The sequence below is a fragment of the Rousettus aegyptiacus genome, unplaced genomic scaffold, assembly GCF_014176215.1.
Source record: "Rousettus aegyptiacus isolate mRouAeg1 unplaced genomic scaffold, mRouAeg1.p scaffold_m13_p_4, whole genome shotgun sequence".
Taxonomy (NCBI): domain Eukaryota; kingdom Metazoa; phylum Chordata; class Mammalia; order Chiroptera; family Pteropodidae; genus Rousettus; species Rousettus aegyptiacus.
Genome location: NW_023416307.1, coordinates 113,109,577 through 113,128,601, shown reverse-complemented (window position 1 = coordinate 113,128,601; position 19,025 = coordinate 113,109,577). Strand labels below are relative to the sequence as shown.

General features: G+C 33.9%; 1 protein-coding gene across 25 annotated transcripts in view; it reads right to left on the bottom strand.

Moving 5' to 3' along the window:
* Window positions 1-19,025, bottom strand: part of ERC2 (ELKS/RAB6-interacting/CAST family member 2) — an 895,762-nt gene that overhangs the window by 479,688 nt on the left and 397,049 nt on the right. For all 25 annotated transcript variants that reach the window (XR_004950478.1, XR_004950467.1, XR_004950465.1 and 22 more), the window contains one exon: window positions 2,366-2,503. Coding sequence is in view for 7 of the 25 variants with exons in the window: in XM_036219345.1 (XP_036075238.1) it covers window positions 2,366-2,503 (138 nt within the window). In the remaining 18 variants the exon portion in view is untranslated. The remainder of the gene's footprint in view (window positions 1-2,365; window positions 2,504-19,025) is intronic.

Here is a 19,025-nt window from a genome sequence, read left to right as displayed (position 1 = left end):
ATAAATTGTTCTATTTACTTTTATTCTTTATTACTGTGGGAGGAAAAATAAATTAGATGCAGATAGGGTCTGGAAACTAACAGCTCACAGGTCAAAGCTGGCCCACAGAGCTATCTTGTTTGGCTTAAGCATCATAATTTTTAAAAATATAAACTTCAATGTTCTGAGATAAGTCAAGGATTCTTCAGCTCACCATAGTTGCCAACAGTCTCTACTACATCTCAACAAGCCCAATTCTCTCATTTGTGTTCCCTGCCAGGCCCTTTGAGGAAGCATCTAATTTCTCTACTCTTCATCTATGGCCCAATTCAGATTTCGTGTGCCTGAGACTGCAGATCAGCAAATGGAACAATTACCGTAGAAGTAGTTCAAAAAGAGAATGGAACTTAGAGGTTAGCTAATTTAAATGTGCATTTTGAAAATAAGGTACTGAAAGACACTGACGGAACAGGCTTCCCCACTTGATGCAATTATCAAGTAGTGGAGACAGTTTGAGGGAGCCAGACTCCCACAGGCCTCGGCTCTCCTCCCCAGTCATCTCCTCAGTCTCAAAGGAAGTGCTTAAATAAAGGGAGTAGTTTCAGATTTGGGAATTCTTTGGGACTTAAACTAGAATAAATCAAATCTTAATATGGCCAGGGAAAAGAAGTGATAAAATCCTGCCAAGAATCTTCGACATGGAAAATTATATGACATATGTTTACTTCTGGAAATTTGGAGGAAAAAATGAAGATACAAATAAGCTGACATCCTACCACACAAAAACTGCAAAAGGGAAACATATTCATTACATATTCATTAAAGTTTTTAAACCAACAATCCCCTCGTTCAAATTTTTTTTTAAAAAAAAAATAACTGCACAGAGCATAGGTAATATATTTTTAAAAACTGAAAAAAGAATATTTTTCCCTGAAAAATCAACATATTTACTTTTACAAGTCTTCAAATAAAATCTTATAATTTAATCCTAAAGTTAGAATCTTGTAAGTCTGAATAGGAACATAAAGACTAGCCATAGAATATGACTTTTACCTCTTATATTTTTAGTGTAGATCTGTGGTTCTCAGACTAGAGTGTATACTAAAATGACCTGGGGAGCTTGCTAAAGTACAGATTCCCAGGCCCTGATCAAGATTCTGATTCAACGGATGTAGATGAGCCCTAATAATTTAGACTTTCAACAAGCACCTTCTGGTCACTCTGAAGTAAAAGTCAAAGAAGACTTTCTTAAGATACACTGGTTTGGGGAATCTGGAGGCCATTTCATCCAATTCCCCTATTCTGCAAATAGGAAATCTAATGCCCTGAGAGAGTTACTTAACCTCTGAAGTCACATGTATTTTACTGATTATTTATTGTCTGTCTCTCCTTCACCCTCATTAAAATCTAGAGCCAGAATTTTTACTCATTCTCTTCTCCGCTGCATCTCTAGTGCTCACAGCAATAACAGCTGTCATACATGGGGGCTCACTCAATCAACAGTCACTGAGTGTTCCCTCATGTAGGTATTGTCCTAACATACATAAATAACACACAAATATGGGTGTTTTGTTTGGGCGTGGAGTCTGGCAGAGATCAATTAATCACACAAAAATAGATAAAAGCACAATTAAGATTGTGACATAAGCTCCAGGAATTTCATAGTATTCATGAGAACATAATAGAGGATTTTACTTAGGAGGCTTCTCTGAGGAAATGATTGATAAAAAAAATAATCATAACAACACCTATAACTTATTTACCAATTGTTCTAAACACTTTCCATGTATTAATGCATGTTCTCTAACTACAGTCCACTGAGGTAGGAACTATTATTATCCCTTTACAAATGAAGAAACTGAGGAAGTGAAAGATTAAGTAACTTATCCAAAGCAGCAACGTCAGCCTAGGACTTGAACCCAGGCAGTCGGGCTCCAATGTCCACATTCTTAACTACTGTGAAGGAAGGAGGAAAGGGGTGAGTGTGGGGGAGAATAGGAGGGAGAAAGAGAATAGTGGGGTGGGGGAAAGGAAGAGGAGTAAGGCAGGCAGAGAGGCTGTTGGGCAGATAAGAGCCAGATCAGATAAAAGGATAGACCCAATGGGCCAAGTTAAGGATTCCACTTTTTATCATCCTAAGAACAACAAACAAGTGAAGGTTTTTAAGCAGGGCCTAGGGTGAAGTGATCAGGTTTGCATTTCCAAAAGACACTCTTTTCAGTGTGCAAGTCTACTGAACAGGGCTAGCATGGGAATGGGTCCAGCTGGGACTGGGGGGTAGTGTGAGTGCATGTAGAAAAGCAGGCCCATATAAATGTATTTGGATCATCTCCTCCCAACCATGTTTCCCTAAATCCTGATACCTTGCTTTATAGTCTAAACTTACCTTCTCTGACAAAGCCTCCTCAAGCGTCGCCAGGGCAGTATCTGTATTACTGGAATCTGTCTGCAGGGACTTCACTCTGTCTTTCAGATTCGTCAGTTGCTTGTCTTTATCCCTCAGTTGTTCTTGCAAATTTTCAATCTGAAAATAAAGATCACCATATTTAATGCATGTTTTATTACATATCCAAGGCCAAGACTCCTGAAGTGGACTTGTTAAAAAAAAAAGATTATGAGATTATGGAATTGTCAGTATTACAAGGTTACACTTTGACTTAGAAACAATGCTGTTTTGATGAGGGCTTCTTTCTTACATGTATTTAAATGGTGATATAGAAGAGCAGTATATCTCCCTCCATAAAAAATGCAAGCCCTTCAGACATGTAAACTCTGTTATTTCTATTTCTATCCCTTTCACCAGCCCTTTAAGTCTAAATCCATAGACCTCATTGTAGTACAACGAATCCGAGAAACACATATGCAAGATTTATTCACTCAGTGAACAGAATGGGTACCCATTCTGCACTAAGACCATATCAGTGTTTGGCAGAACCTATGTAGTCATTCACTCACTCCTTCATTCCATATTAAATTTTGTGATATGCCAAATGTTGTCAAGTGGTTGTTTCAAAGTAACCACATGAAAAGCCAAGTAGGTTATCACCAGTAGACTGTTAATGGGAAGAACTTGTGATATAAATCAAATGTAACAAGTACTAAACACTCCATTTGGCAACTAAGTCATGTGTTGGCAACCTACCAGCCACTTTTATCCACTATCTGCAGCCTGAAATATACACACCAAAAAGCCGATTATAACGCCTGCCCAGAAGCAGCAGCCAGGAACTTCTAGTAGGCATTGCGTACATTATCATTCATGTTTTTATTCTCTGCTTTCAAACCACGTATTTCTTATCTAAGGATTAAAAGAAAGCTTCACTGTACAAACAATTTATTCATATTAACGGTTTTAAAATGACAAGGAAAAATAGCAGTACAACTCCAAGATAAGTCCATTCAAAATATTTGTATTCTGCACCCAGGCTTTCTCAGGAAATCATTCCAAATGCATGTTTCACAGTGTGTGACTCAAACAAATTTTTGGACTACTCGATTCATTTAGAATGAATCTGGAATGGCACTACAAATAATGATTGTAGTAGCAGCAATAATGAGAGGGAGGAGTGGGTGACAGCAGAGGTAACAGGAGCAGAGGCATCAAAGGAGCTCTGAATACAAAGACAATAAAGCTGCAGACCCTCAATGTGCAGGATGCAGGACTTGGCTAATTCTTCCAATGGTTACAATGGAGGTGGGTGAACAATGATACACTTTTTATCCTTCCATTCCTCCTTCCTTTTTTTTTTTTTTTTTTTGCCAATGTATCTTTTTAATAACACATATTTTCTGCCTTGAGACACATCCTGGAAATAGTTTATAGGTCAAATAATTGACCTTCTTCATCAAAACTCAGTGTGTTCCTACACAGTTACCACTGTGACAATTCACTATCTTTCCATGGAGAACACAAGAACTCAAAAGGCATAATAAACTGCAGTCAAAACAAAACCTTCCTCCATTCCAGACAAGTGTTCATAGAGTTACACAACACCATAAGCAAATATATGAGTGAGCAAGAATATGGATGGTTATATGCCAGAATGATACTTATATAGAAGAAGCAAGCAACTGAGATGACTAACTCTTCATACAGATTGTGGTATTGTTTTGAGTACACCCACACAGGCAGATACACTTGTGTATACATATGTGTAAATCCATGGTGGTTCTAAGCAAACTGATTAGATACACCTTGACAACCTGCAAGTCAGTTCCCTAGACAGGGAAGAGGGAACTTTCTCTCAGGGCATCAACCCTGGGGCAATGTTAGGCACAGATTTTAAGGAACTTTGGGCACTAGAAATCAAGGCTAAAGAAGACTTACTATAAGCCTGTGTAAGAAACCTAGGGCCTCCCCACAAATAACCAAGAAGACTAAGGAGGTTAATGGTTAGAGGACCTACAAGTAGGTAGGTACTTAGAGCTGAAGAAATGTGGGCTGGTGAGGCCTGGGGACATAACAAGTGACATATCTATTTATCCTACATCTAAGAACCCAGCAGAAAACCTGATGTATCGCAGGCAAGACTAACATTTGGAATTGAAGACACATTTATAAAGCAAGCCACATTTTAAAGCATCCTTGCTTTAAAAAAATGTTACAAAGATCTTCAAGAATGATTCTTAATAAAGAAACACAGGTACAGAACAGTATGGGGAATACAGTTTCTTGTGTAAATAAAAAAAGAAATCTATAAGTAGATACATACACATAGATACTGAAATCTTAAAATTTCTGGAAAAGAAACAAGAATTTTTTTACAGTGTTTAACTTTGGGAGAAAGGATCTAGGGTGCAGAAGGTAGAGGGAAGCTTCTGTTTTTTCATTTGTACACATTTCTGTAGTTTTCAGCTTGAATTTTCTAACCATGTGGGTTTTATTAATTTTTAATATCCAACAGGATAATCTGACTAGTGAAATTATGGATCATTTTTAGTTTATATTTATATATAAAAATAATAAATATTAAATACATAAGTAAATAGTAATTAAATATCATAAATTCCTACTTAAAAATAAATTGTCCAAGTTACTAACAATTACAGATTATTAGTAGATTTAAACCAATATGCAAATATTTCAAATCATGTTTGCATACAAGTGCCACTAAATGGAAATAGCAGAATATAAAGGGGAACAAAAGTGGAATGTAAAATATAATTTTGTTAAAAAAATTCTTACTTTGAACGAAAACGTACAAAAAAGAACTCACTAAAATATTTTTTGGCAATGATGTGACTAATGATTTTACTTTTCTTCTTTATACTTTCCTGCATCTGCCAACTTGTTTTCCTTGAACATAATAAACAGAAGGCTACAGAACCAGAGTCAATGAAAATAGCCTAGAATGTTGCCCCAAGTTTTAATGCAAATGCTGGCATAGATACTGTTGCCCCAGCTGCTGAATACCAGAAAGTGAGGCTTACAGCACAAACCGAGCTATAGCTGACCATTGGATCTCCACTAGCCCTGCAGTTGTGCAGCCCTGACTTTGTAGTCACTGCAGCAGAGAGAGTCCCTCACATTCCCAACATCCAAACAACTCTGGGGCAAATATATCTAATGAGCAAAACTAAGGTAAGGTACACAGCCCAAATGCAAAAGAAACTGAGAAACCAAGTGTTGATATTTTCACCTTCCACCATGAGAGGTTCTTCATGAGCTCAGAAGAAAATTCAGAGTATATAGCCAAGAAAAAAAAAAATCCATATCCACAACACCTAGGGAGAGCCCTGGTGTTAGCTTTTGAACCAGCAAACTACAATATCTTGGAACAATTAGTATGTTGAGATGTTTCTGAACTCATCTGTCACATGTGGCCAAAACCATAGAGTGATCATAAAAAGTAGAACCACATATTGCTACACAATAATTTGCTTAAGAAACACAAATTTATAAGCCTGCTAATCTCTCAACATGTCAGAAATACCTTTTCCTTTTTTATTGTGGAAAAATAGACATAACATAAAATTTGCCATCTTAACCATTTTCAAATAGATTTTAGTAGTATTAAATATAGTTGTGCATCCATCTCCTTGTGTCTGCATTTAGTTCCATGCAATTGTATCACATGTGTAGAATCAAGTAACCATCACCAAAGTCAAGATACAGAACAATTCCATCACTTCAAAGATCCTTGTGCTGTGTTTTTATAACTGTGCCCACTTATCTCCTGCCTCTTATCCTGGTCCCTTACCCCTGGCAAACAAGAATCTATTCTTCATTTCTTTAATTTTGTCATTCGACAAATGTTACAGAAATATAATCATATAATATATAGCCCTTGGAATTGGCTTTTATTCACTCGTGATTCTCTGGAGATCCATCTGAGTTATGTTTATTAATAATTTGTTCCTTTTCATTGCTAAGTAGTATTCCAGGATATAAATACCATGATATAAATATCAGCTTAACCATTTAACTATTGAAGAATATCAGGTTTCCAGTTTTTAGCTATTACATGTAGGCTACTATAAATACTCATGCACAAGTTTTTCTATGAACATAAGTCTTCATTTCTCTGGGATAAGTGCTACCAGAGTATAGTTACCAGGTCATACAGGATTTGAGCAATTTTAGTTGTATGAGAAACTGCCAAACTGTTTTCCAGAGTGGCTGTACCATTTTACATTCCCACCTACAATGTATAAATGATCAGGTTTCCCTACATTTCCACCAACTTTGTGTTGTCACTATTTTTTTTTAGTAATTCTGATAGAGTTGTAGTGACATCTCATTGTGGTTTTATTTTGTACTTCCTTATTGGCTAATCATTTCAAGCATCTGTTAATATGCTTATTTGCCAACTGTGCGTCCTCATCAGTAAATGTTCATATCTTTTGCCCATTTTCTAATTGGATTCTTTTGTTTTTGTTTTTACTATCAACTTTTGCCAGTTCTTTATATATTTCAGATACTTTGTCATATATATGACTTAAAATTATTTTCTGTATTATTTTATAGTCTGTCTTCTCATGCTTCAGAAAGGATCTTTCACAGCAAAGAAAGTCCAATTTATCATCTTTTCCTTCTATAGATCACGCATTTGATGTCGATTTTATGAACTCATTATTAAGCCCTAGATACTGAACATTTATCCTATAGTTTTTCTAAGAAATTTATAGTTATCTATTTTACATTTAAGTTAATCTACTTTAAGTTAATTTGTATAAGGTGTAAGGCTTAGGCCAATGTTCATTTTTGTTGTCTATGGATGTCCAATTGACTCAGTACTTTATCAAAAAGGTTATCTTTCCTTCATTGACGTATTTTTGAACCTTTGTAAAATATCAGGCATAATTGTGTGAGTGTATTTCTGTATTCTCTATTTTGTTCAATTGACCTGTTTCTGTCTCTCTAATAATATCACACTGTCTTGATTATAGTACATATATAGCAAGGGTTAATATGAGTAGAATGATATTTTTCACTTTATTCTTTCTTTACTCTCCCCCACCCCCTATACCACCACAAGTCTGTTTTAGTCTAGGGCTAGAGCTTGTGCCTTTTCATAAAAATTTTATAATAAGCTTGTCTAAGTCAAAAAAAAAATTCTGACGAAATTTTGATAGAAATTTCATTAAACCTAGTCAGTTTTTAGAAAATTGACATCTTTACTCTGTTGAGTCTTCCAAATCATGAATACAGTACATTTTGCAATTTGTTTAGATCTTTTCTGGTTTCTCTCCTTAACATTTGATAAATTTCAACACAAAAATTCTGCACATTTTGGTAAATTCATATCTAAATAATTCATTTTCTTTTGCATTATTATAAATGGTATTGTTTTTCATTTTAGCCTCTACATATGTATTATTAGTATATAAAAACATAATTAATTTTTGTGGGTTGAGCTTGTATCCTGAGACTTTACTGAAATAACATTAGTTGTAAGAGGTTTTTTTCTTTTCCTTTTTAATGATACTTGGGCGTTTTCTATGTAGGCAATCATATCATCTGCAATGAAGGAGAGAACTTTGGAGTACTATGTTACATAAAATTAATCAGAGTAGACATCCTTGCCATTGTCTTGAATTTAGGGAAAAGATATTTAGTCTTAACGATGAAAGGCTATGTGTTTTTATAGGTATCTTATCAAAATGAGGTGGTTCCCCTCTATTCTTAACTTGCTACAAGTTTTATCATGACTGGGTGTCAATTTTGTAAAATGCTTTTTCTATGTTAATTAATATGGTCAAATATTTTTTCTTTAGTCTGTTCATATGGTAGATAACAATGATTAATTTTTGAATGCTGAACCAGCCTTGCATACCTGGGATAAATCCCACTTGGTCATAGTATATTACTCTTTTTATAAATGTTTTGCATTTCATATTCTGATATTTATTGAAGGGTTTTATATCCAGGTTCTTAGGAGATAGTGGTCAAAGTTTCTGGAGGTTATATGGTATTTTTTTTTCATATTTTGCTTTTATCTTTTTTTTTCATTGTCTTTTTTGTTTTGAGTATTAAGGTAAGAGAATCCTCATGAATTAGTTGAAAAATATTCCTTCTTCCTGTTTCAGTATAAGATTGAGTAAAATTAGTGTTAATTTTCTAACTATTTGGTAATATTCTCCAGTAAAGCTATTTGGGCCTAGATAGTTCTTTTTCATAAACTTTAAAATTAAAAATTCAATTCACTTGATAGTTACAAAATTATTCAGGTTATTTATTTCATCTTGGTTGAATTTTAATAGTCTGTGGTTTTTGAGAAACTCATTTCTACTAAGCTAACAAATTTATTAATATAAAGTTGTAATATTTTCCTGTCAACTTTTTAATACTACAGAATCATAAGAATACCTTATTTAATTTCTGATATTAGTGTTTTATATCTTTTTTTATCCTTGTCAGTGTGGCTGGACGTTTATCAATTTTACTGATTTTTTTCAAAAAAGCAGCTTTTAATTATATTATGTAATTAAAGTAAATGTGTTCTTTTGTTTTCCATTTTATTGATTTCTACTCTTCTTATTTCCTTCTTTATACTGCCTCTGATTTTACTTCGTTCTTTTTTGGTTTATGGAGGTAAGAACTTTTTAAATTTTTTTATTGTTTAATTACAGTTGACATACAATATTATATTAGTTTCAGATGTACAATGTAGTGATTAGACATGTATATAACTTATGAAGTGATTACCCTGATAAACCTGGTACCCCTTTGACACCATAGTTACTACAATAGTATTGACTATGTTCCTTATGATAAACCATACATCCCCATGAATTGTTTGTAACTAACAAATTGTACTTCTTAATCCCTTCTCCTTTTTCATCTATCCTGCCAAGTCCCCTCTCATCCAGCAGTTATCAAAATGGTCTCTGTATCTGTGAGTTTGTTTCAGTTTGTTCATTTTGTTTTTTACATTACATATATAAGCAAAACCATATAGTACTTGTCTTACTTTGACTTATTACATATACCACAATACCTTCTAAGTCCATCCATGTTGTTTCAGATGGCAAGATTTTGTTCTTTTTTATTCCACTGTATATATGTACAATTTCTCCTTTATCCATTCATCTATTGGTGGACACTTAAGTTTCCATATCTTGGCTATTATAAATAATGCTGCAATGAACATATGGATGCATGTCTTTTCAAATTAGCGTTTTTGGATTCTTTGGATAAATGCCCAGAAATGGGATTACTGGGTCCTTCTTTGTCTTAAAGTTTAGTTTGTCTGATATAAATGTTACCCCAGCTTTTTCTGTTCATTTCCATTTTCATTAAATATCTTTTTCTATCCCTTTAATTTAATCTGTGTGTATCTTTTGGTCAGAAGTGAGTTTCTTGTAGGCAGCATATGTAAGGGTCTTCTTTTTTTAATCCATTTAGTCACCCTATCTTTTGAATGAAGCATTCAATCCATTTGCATTTAAAGTAATGTTGATGGACATGTAGTTATTGTCATTTTATTATTCACATTTCTATCTTTTCTTCTTCTTTTTAAAGAAGTCTTTCTACCATTTCTTGTAATACTGGTTTGGTGGTAATGAACTTCTTTAGTTTTTTCTTGTCTGGGAAGCTCTTTATATGTCTTTTAATTCTAAATGATAACTTTGCTGAGTAATCTTAGTTGTAGGGCCTTTGAATATTTCATGCCAATCTCTTCTGGCCTGCAAAGTTTCTGTTGAGAAATCAGCTGACAGTCTTATGGAGTTCCCTTATAGGTAACTTGCTTTTCTCTTGCTGTTTTTAAGAGTCTTTGTCTTTAACCTTTGGCATTTTAATTATGATGTGTCTGCTGTGGGCCTCCTTAGCTTTATCTTGTTTGGGATACTCTGTGCTTCCTGAGCTTGTATGTCTATTTCCTTCATCAGGTTAGGAAAGTTTTCTGTCATTATTTCTTCAAATAGGTTTTCAACTCCTTGCTCTCTCTTTACTCCTTCTGATATTCTTATGATATAAATGTTGGTATGCTACATGTTGTCTCAGAGGCCCCTTAAAATAGTTTATCATTTTTTGAAATTCTTTTTTCTTTTTGCTGTCCTGATTGGGTGTTTTCTGCTACTTATCTTCCAAATCACTGATTCAGTTCTCTGCTTCATCTAATCTACTGTTGATTCCCTCTAATGTATTCATTTTGGTTATTATATTCTTCATTTCTGATTGGTTCTTTGTTTGTTTGTTTCCTATTTCCATTTTTATGTGTCCTATCTCTTTATTGAAGTTATCACTGAGGTCAGTAAACATCCTTACAAACAGTATTTTGGACTCTGCAGGTGGCTTTCCAGTTTTTCCAGCACCATTTATTGACGAGGCTTTCCGTTCTCCATTGTATGTTTTGGCTTTCTTGTCAAAAATTATTTGTCCATATAAATTTAGTTCTGGACTCTATATTCTGTTCCACTGGTCTGTGTGTCTGTTTTGTTGCCAATATCATGCTGTTTTGATTATTGTCACTATGCAGTATAATTTGAAGTTGGGCAGAGTGATGCCTCCAGCCTCGTTCTTTTTTCTCAGGATGGCTTTGGCAATTTGAGGTCTTTTGTGCTTCCATACAAATCTCATGATTTTTTGTTGCATTTCTTTAGAAAATGCCAATGAGATTTTGATGGGTATTGCATTAAATATGTATAATGCTTTAGGTAATAAAGTCATTTTAACTACGTTGATTCTTCCAATCCAAGAACACGGAATATCTTTCCATTTTTTTTTTGTATCTTCTTTACTTTCTTTTAATAGAATCTTGTAGTTTTCATTATATTGTTCCTTCACATGTTTCATTAAATTTATTCCTAGGTATTTTATTCTTTTTGTTGCAATTGCAAAAGGAATTATTTTTTCCACTTCTTTTGCTGACACTTCATTAGTAGAGTATAGGAACATTGAGGATTTTTGAATGTTGATTTTGTATCCAGAAACTTTACTATATTTGCTAATTGATTCTAGTAGTGTTCTTGTAAAGTCTTTAGGATTTTCTATATAGAAAATCATGTCATCCTCAAATAGAGACAGTCTGACTTCTTCGTTTCCTATATGGATGACTTTTACATCTTTCTCTTCTTTGATTGCACTTGCTAAGACCTACAATGTTACATTGAATAGCAGTGGTGATAGTGAACAGCCTTGCCTTGTTCTTGATCTTAGAAGGAAGGTTTTTCATTTTTCAGCATTAAGTACAATGTTGGCTAAAGGTTTGTCATATATGGCCTTTATTATGTTAAGGTACTTTCCATCTATACCAATTTTGTTAAGTGTTTTGATCATAAATGGATGCTGTATCTTGTCAAAGGCTTTTTCTGCATTTATTGTTATGATCATATGATCTTATTTTTTAATTTGTTTATGTGATATATCACATTAATCAATGTGCATATGTTGAACCATCCCTGTGCCCCTGGGATGAAGTCACTTGATTGTGGTGTATAACTTTTTTAATATGCTGCTGTATTCAGTTCACTAATATCTTATTTAGAATTTTTGCATCTGTGTTCATGAGAGATATTGGTCTGTAGTTTTCTTTATTGTGTGTTATCCTTACCAGATTTTGGTATCAGAGCAATATTGGCCTCTTAAAATGAGTTGGGAAGTATTGCCTCCTCTTTGCTTTTTTGGAAGAGTTTGAGGAGCATAGGTATTAAATCTTCTTTGAATGTTTGGTAGAATTCACTGGTGAACCATCTGGTCCTGGACTTTTACTTTTTGGAGGGTTTTTGATGACTGTTTCAATTTCCATACTGCTGATCAGTTTATTTAGATTTTCCAGATCTTCTTGATTCAGTCTAGGAAGGCTGTATATTTCTAAGTACTGGTCCATTTTTTCTAGGTTATTAAATTTGGTGTTATATACTTTTTCATTGTATTTCTGTGATGCCAGTCATAATTTCCCCTCTTTTATCCCTGATTTTGTATATTTGTGCCCTTTCTCTTTTGTTTTTATTGAGTCTAGGCAAGGGTTTGTCAATTTTACTAACCTTCTCAAAGCGCCAGCTCTTCGTTGCATTTATTTTTTCTATTGATTTTTTTGTTTGTTTGTTTTCAATTTATTTCTACTCTAATTTTGAATTCTTTCCTTCTGCTGACTTTAGGCTTCATTTGTTCTTCCTTTTCTAGTTTTTTTAAGATGAAGCATTGGGTTGTTTATTTGGGCTCATTCTTGTTTTTGGAGATAGGCCTGTAATGACTGCTTTTGACCACTTTTGCCATGTCCCAAAAGTTTTGATATGTTGTACCATCATTATCATTCATTTCTATGTATCTCTTTCTATGTATCTCTCTCTTTATTTCTGCCATAAACAAGTTATTCTTCAGTAACATGTTGTTTAATCTCTATGTATTTGTGGTTCTTCCAGATTTTTTTTTTTTTTTTTTGTTGTTGTTGTTGTTGGTCTCTAGTTTCATAGCATTATGATCAGAGAATATGGTTGGTATGATTTCAATCCTCTTATATTTGTTGAGGCTTTCTCTGTGCCCCAGTATATGGTAGATAATTGAGAATGTTGCATGTGCACTAGAGAGGAATGTATAAGCAGCTGTTTTGGGATGGAAGGCTCTGTATATGTCAATTATGTCTAGTTGGTCTAAAGTGTAATATCTGTATTTTAATTGGTATATTTTATATTGGTATATTGTGTTAGGGCCTAAGTCTGCTATTTTATTATTTTTCTTCTGTTTATTTCCCCTTTTGCTCATTCCTTCATTTCTCTATTCTTGCTCTTCCGAAGGTTACTTAAAATGTTTTGCATTCCATCTTCATTTACTTATACTATTTTTTGAGTATATAGTTTGCATATTTTCTTCACAATTGCCGTATGTAGTACAATTCACATATACAGCATGTCACAACCTACTGATATAATATTTTACCAGTACAAATGGATTTCTGAAATTACACTTCCTTTAATGTCCTTTTACCTTCCTCACTTTTTAAATACAGTTGTTTTATTTTCTCTACATACACTGAGTACAACATATACATTTATGATTTTTGCTCAGGACATCAATTATGATTTTTAGAACTTATAAGGAGAAGGATGAAATATTATATTTACCCCTGTTTTTTCCATTGTTCTTCCTTCTTTTCTGTAATCATTATCCTTCTTATGTTATCACTTCCTTTTAGTTTAGAGAACTTCTTACAGTCATTCCTTAAGGGTGAATGTCCTTGTAACAAATACTCTTGATTTCCCTCTGTCTGAATATGTTTATATTCAGGGATAGCAATTTGTGGCTTACAGGTGTTTGTTTGTTTGTTTGTTTGTTTGTTTTCTGCACTTGATAAATGTGCCAAATCTTTCTGACCTCCATGGTTTCAGATGAGAAATCCACTGTCATTTGAATTGGTAGTCATTCTCCTATAAATATTGAATAGTTTCTTTCTGGTTGCTTTCAGATTTTTATCTGTCTTGAATTTTTAGAGGTTCAATTATGATATGTCTTGGCATAGATTTCTTTGGGTTTATCCTAGTTGGTATTCACGTATCTTTTTGAATCTGTAGATTTATGTCGTTTGCCAATTTGGGACATTTATAGCTATCACTTCTTCAGATACTTTTTTAGCCCTGTATTTTTTATCTCCTCCTTCTGGAATTCTGATGATATGTTAGATATTTTGCAATTATTCCACAGCTCCCTAAGCTCTATTCACTTATTTTCCAGTCTATTTTCCCTCTGTTGTTCAAATTAAGTCCTTTTGATCTGTCATCGGTTCAATTAATTTATCTTCTGTCATTTGTGCTCAACTATTGAATTCTTCCAGTGAGGTTCTAATGTTTTCTCAAGGTAATTTGTAATTACTCATATCATTTTATGATAATTCTTTAAAATTTGTTAGATAACAAATGTATGATTCATCTTTGTGTAGGCATTAGTTGTCTCTTCTAATTCAAATTGTGTTTCTTCCGGTTCTTGGTATGATGAGTATTTTCAGCTGTATCCTGGACATTTTATGTTAGAAGATTTGTTTTGTTTGCTTTCCTATTTATATCTATACCTATTTTAGCACGCAGATGCCCTGTTGCAGTTCCATATGTGGGTTCTGACTGACCTCCCTGGCTTGCTGACATTGCTGCTAGGTGCAGAACGGCTAGCTGTTCCAGGAACCTTGAGTCTTAGAATAGGTTGGCCAGCCCTGACTCTCCTGATGAAACTGCTGTGGGCAGCCTGGGCTCACACCTGCTGGAGAGTGTGTAATGAGGGATGGGTTTGTTCACTGCGGTTCTGCTAGCAATGCTATCATGAGCAGACTTGGCTACTGCTAAGTACCAGCTGGGCTTTTCTTTTCCCAGTCCTTTGGCAGGAGAGAACAAGCATTCCTTTCTTCTCTTCCTCCCTTCCTTTATCCCTTCTTCCGTCCTTCTTTCTCTCCTTCCTTGTTTCTCTCCTTTTTGCCCTCTATTTGTGTTGGCAGTTCAGAGTTGCAAAGTTCTCCAGCCCCCAATCAGGGATATATGGGAGATAAGAAGAAAACCCAGAAAACTCACCAAAGTGTTTTCCTTCAATTCCTGAGGCCCCTAGCCAGTCCTCCTCCTTCTTTCCCACCTTCCCAAGTTCTTTTATGATAGTCTATCAAATTAATTCCGGAAAATATGAATTAAATTATATTTAGAGAGAAGGAACAAGGACAAAGAAAGCCTATTCTATCTTGTCTCATAATTGGAAGATTGCTTAATCTGCTCCTCAAAATCCCAACATGATTTAAAATGAAAAGAAGCAAAGTAACTTTTCAAAGTGACACAGAAAACTAGTAGTGAATGAAGGATTCACAATCATACTGTCTGACTCTAGAGGCCCCAGCCCTGCCCTTGACCTCGCTGCAGCTACCCAAACCCATGAGCCTGAGTGGGAATTCCCAGCCCCTTCCTGTACCAGTACACCTAGGGATTTATTCCCACCAGATGACAGAGGGAAGAGAACTAGAGTCCAGCTTGATTGTTGAATAATTTCCAAACATGACTCCCCCATTTGAGATTCACTCCCAAGTGGCACGAAGCTACATGGCAAACAAATTCAAACAAACTCAAGCAAACTAAGTGTTGGTAAATATTTTCTCCACTAAAATGCAGAACATGAAATAAAGACAAAGATTTGCATGACACCACTAAGATCTACATTCCCTATCACAAGGCTGGCACACAGTAAGCCCTCACTAAATATTCCTTGATGATAAAAATAAAATAACCTTTTTAAATAATACACGAGCCTTGGCTCAAATTACATTCCACCAGTGTTCCAGAGAACCAACAACCACATCATGACACCCTGTGGAATATAAGGGATACTGCACTCTGCAAGTTCTACCAAAACCCAAATTCAAATGGACAGGCAGAAAGCAGGAAAGAAAACAGGTCCCCAATGTGCATAATCAATATTTAAAATCTAGAATGGTCTTTTATCATCAACAGTCTGACCCCCATGGATAAGCACTCTAAAATAAAAGTGTCTGCTTCCCAAGCTTGGTGCTTATCTGAATTCCAGAACATTTATGTGATTTCCTTTCTTTTAAAACTAATTTTAAAATGTGATCCAAACCCTAACCAAGACAGCATGTTCCCAAATAGTAGGGAATTTTGTGTAATTTTTCCTTTAGACATAAAATGAACAGGCAGCAAATTTAAAACATTCCCAAATTGTTATAAAACGGAACATCCTGAAAATGTCCAATCATAAAATGACAAGGTCCAAGGGAGCTTCTAGAATTCTCATGATGTAAAAATATTAATAAACGATTGTTGTAGACAAGATCTTCATGGTTTGTTAACCATGGATAAACCTATAGACAGGATGGCAGTGTGGTTAAGAGGTCTGGAGCCTCCGTAACAGGAAAAACTCCTGATATCATGCAAACTCATTCCTACTGAATGTCATGACAGTCAGAAAGATACTTTTACTTTTATTCTCCACATAAAAAACTGAAAAACCATCAAATTTAGAATGTAAAACATTATAAGTTTTTTCATATTTTGAACTCCCCAAAATAAAAGAAAAAGCAAAGTAGATACAAGGGAATCACGATGTGCAGAAAACATACATTTGTGCACACACTGATAAGGAAATAATTAAGAATTTTTTATGACAATAATTTTATCTGAAATTCATAGCTATTTACATTACATATCTTTTGTATTGTTTCAACTATACATACGCCTTTCATTTTTATAGACTTATTTATTTATTCAAATAGTATCTGACATCAGAAAAAATGGTTTGCTTATTAGAACACATAGAACATTATAGGAAGGAGGAAATAAAAGGAAAATAATAAAATAGAAAAATCTTATAAATCTTTAAAAACTCATGAAAATCATATATGGATTATCCTAAGAAAGATACAACTATCTGCAGATTTTTGTTTGTGCATTTTCTTTTTAATATTTATATATTCATTTTCTACTCCCTAACTCTATTCTAAACTTGGAGCTTAGTTAGCAAGATACTATTTAGTTAGCAAGATACTACCTGCCTTTCATGCTTGCTTTGTTATTTAATTCCTAGGCTGCAATTTGATTGCAACTAACTTTAAATTTTAAGTGTATCAACTAATCTTTGACTATTTAAATAATGTATATTTTAGTAATTAAAATTACCATTAAGATCACTAAAAAGAAATCATTAAACGCTTTGGGATAAAAGCCTTTTCTTGTCCACACACTGTCAATAAACAAAGTGCTAATCATGTCACTTTTTTTGGCCACTGTCTCAGGAATGCTTCTTAAGTACTCAAAGGATTAAATTAAATCTCACCTGCAGACAGGCTTTACAATTCCGCCAAAAACCTAGTTCTCAAAGGAAAATTACTTTCATTATCTTAAGTTAAAACCAAAGATTCTGTCCTCTGGAATTTGCAGGAAAATAGCAGCATCAAAGAAAATACTTTACTTTAAGAGAGTTTACTCTTCAAGACCCTGTCTAAAAGAATTATTTAAAAGAGAATTCGTTTGGGAAAACATTTTCTCAAGGTCATTCTAAGACAGCCATAAAACTGCGCCATTTAAATTACTTCAAGTTGATATCTTTTCACAATTTTGACTGTCTTCTTGAGGTTTTAAGAGTTTTTTTTTTAAATTATTTTATAGTCCCTGTTTTGAATTCTAAATTTGGCTTATGCTCTTTTGCTTTTCTAAGAGATTATGTAATTTTATGAACTAAACATTCAAAACCCATGGAGGGAATAAAAATAAAAGATGTATTTCTCTTGAGTTCAAAAATGAACTAACAGAAGAAACTGGATTTGAGATTAAAAGTATGTATATATTTCGGAAAAAAATGTCAACACTCTGGTACTCAAGAAACTATTTTCCAACTTAAAGTATGCTATCTATGCTCTTTAACTTAATTTAAGAAATACTTAATAGGATAAAATACTCACATTGCAGAAAATTTCCTAAGAAGAGATAGCATTTCAAAAAAGTTCTCCCACCATGCTATTATAAGAGCCACTGAGGGGAGGATTAGGACGTGGTTCATTTTTGGACTGTTGCATCTACTTCCCAAATAAACAAATCTTGGCTCTTTCTCCCCAGATCAAATACAAATCCAGAGGAAGGGCAGAGAGATGAACTACTAGACTGAAAAATAGAAACATTATGTCAAAGCACCCTCCATCATTATTTGCAGACAATTTATTTTGTTATTGGTTATTATCCTCATGCTAAATGTTCTGTCTCCTATAGCAAATGTTCCATTTCAAAAATATAGTAACATGTGCTGGAAATAGAAACCACCAAAGCAATAGTTCTGGTGGCTATAGGATGGATTTGTGGTAGATTAGAAAAATGCACATTATAAATGAAGCTCAATATGTATGAATTTCACTATCAATATAATCTGTAAAATAACAACAAAAATAAAATTCTGAATAACAGAATTCGTTTTCAGTTTGAATAAAAGCTCTGTGAAATGGAGATTAAAGTACATTTCACCATCATCAAGCTATATCTAAAAGACAGATCTGTTGCATGTAAGTATTAAAAGCATTATATTTTCATTTTAAAAACAACAAGAAGTATAAACAAAGAGTAACATTTTCTTATTTAGGTACATGAACATAACCTTTTGGACGATCATTCTGTAAATTTAGTATTTTTTCCTTAGATTTTAACATTTGAATCTTTAAACAATGTGCTTTATCTTTACTTACCAATACTTGCCCCAGCCTAAATCTTTCAAAGCCCACTGTTGAATGGCTCTGATAGGACCTCAAAGATGCATCCTTACTGTGCCCCAACTCCTCTTCACTTCAGATGGGTCTCTTTAGGGACATATCTTACATGCCATTCTGACTAAAGTCACTGAACATCACAAATGTCATACAGTAATTCTGAGCATCTTTAACATTTCCCTCAAATATTTTGGAAACAGCATGAAAGGATTTCTGGATATAAAGAGTTTTTATGCAGTTAAGGCCAAATCCTTTCTCAAAAATTTTTGTACACAATGAGTTATGTTCTTCACTGGAACAAAGGAGTTGGTGGACAAAAAAGCCTACAATAATGTAATTCAGCAACCTCTGAGAGACACTCACATCCAAATGATTTACACAACTAAATATTCTCTCATAACTAATGTTGTTTTTCAAAGGTCTGAAAATTTA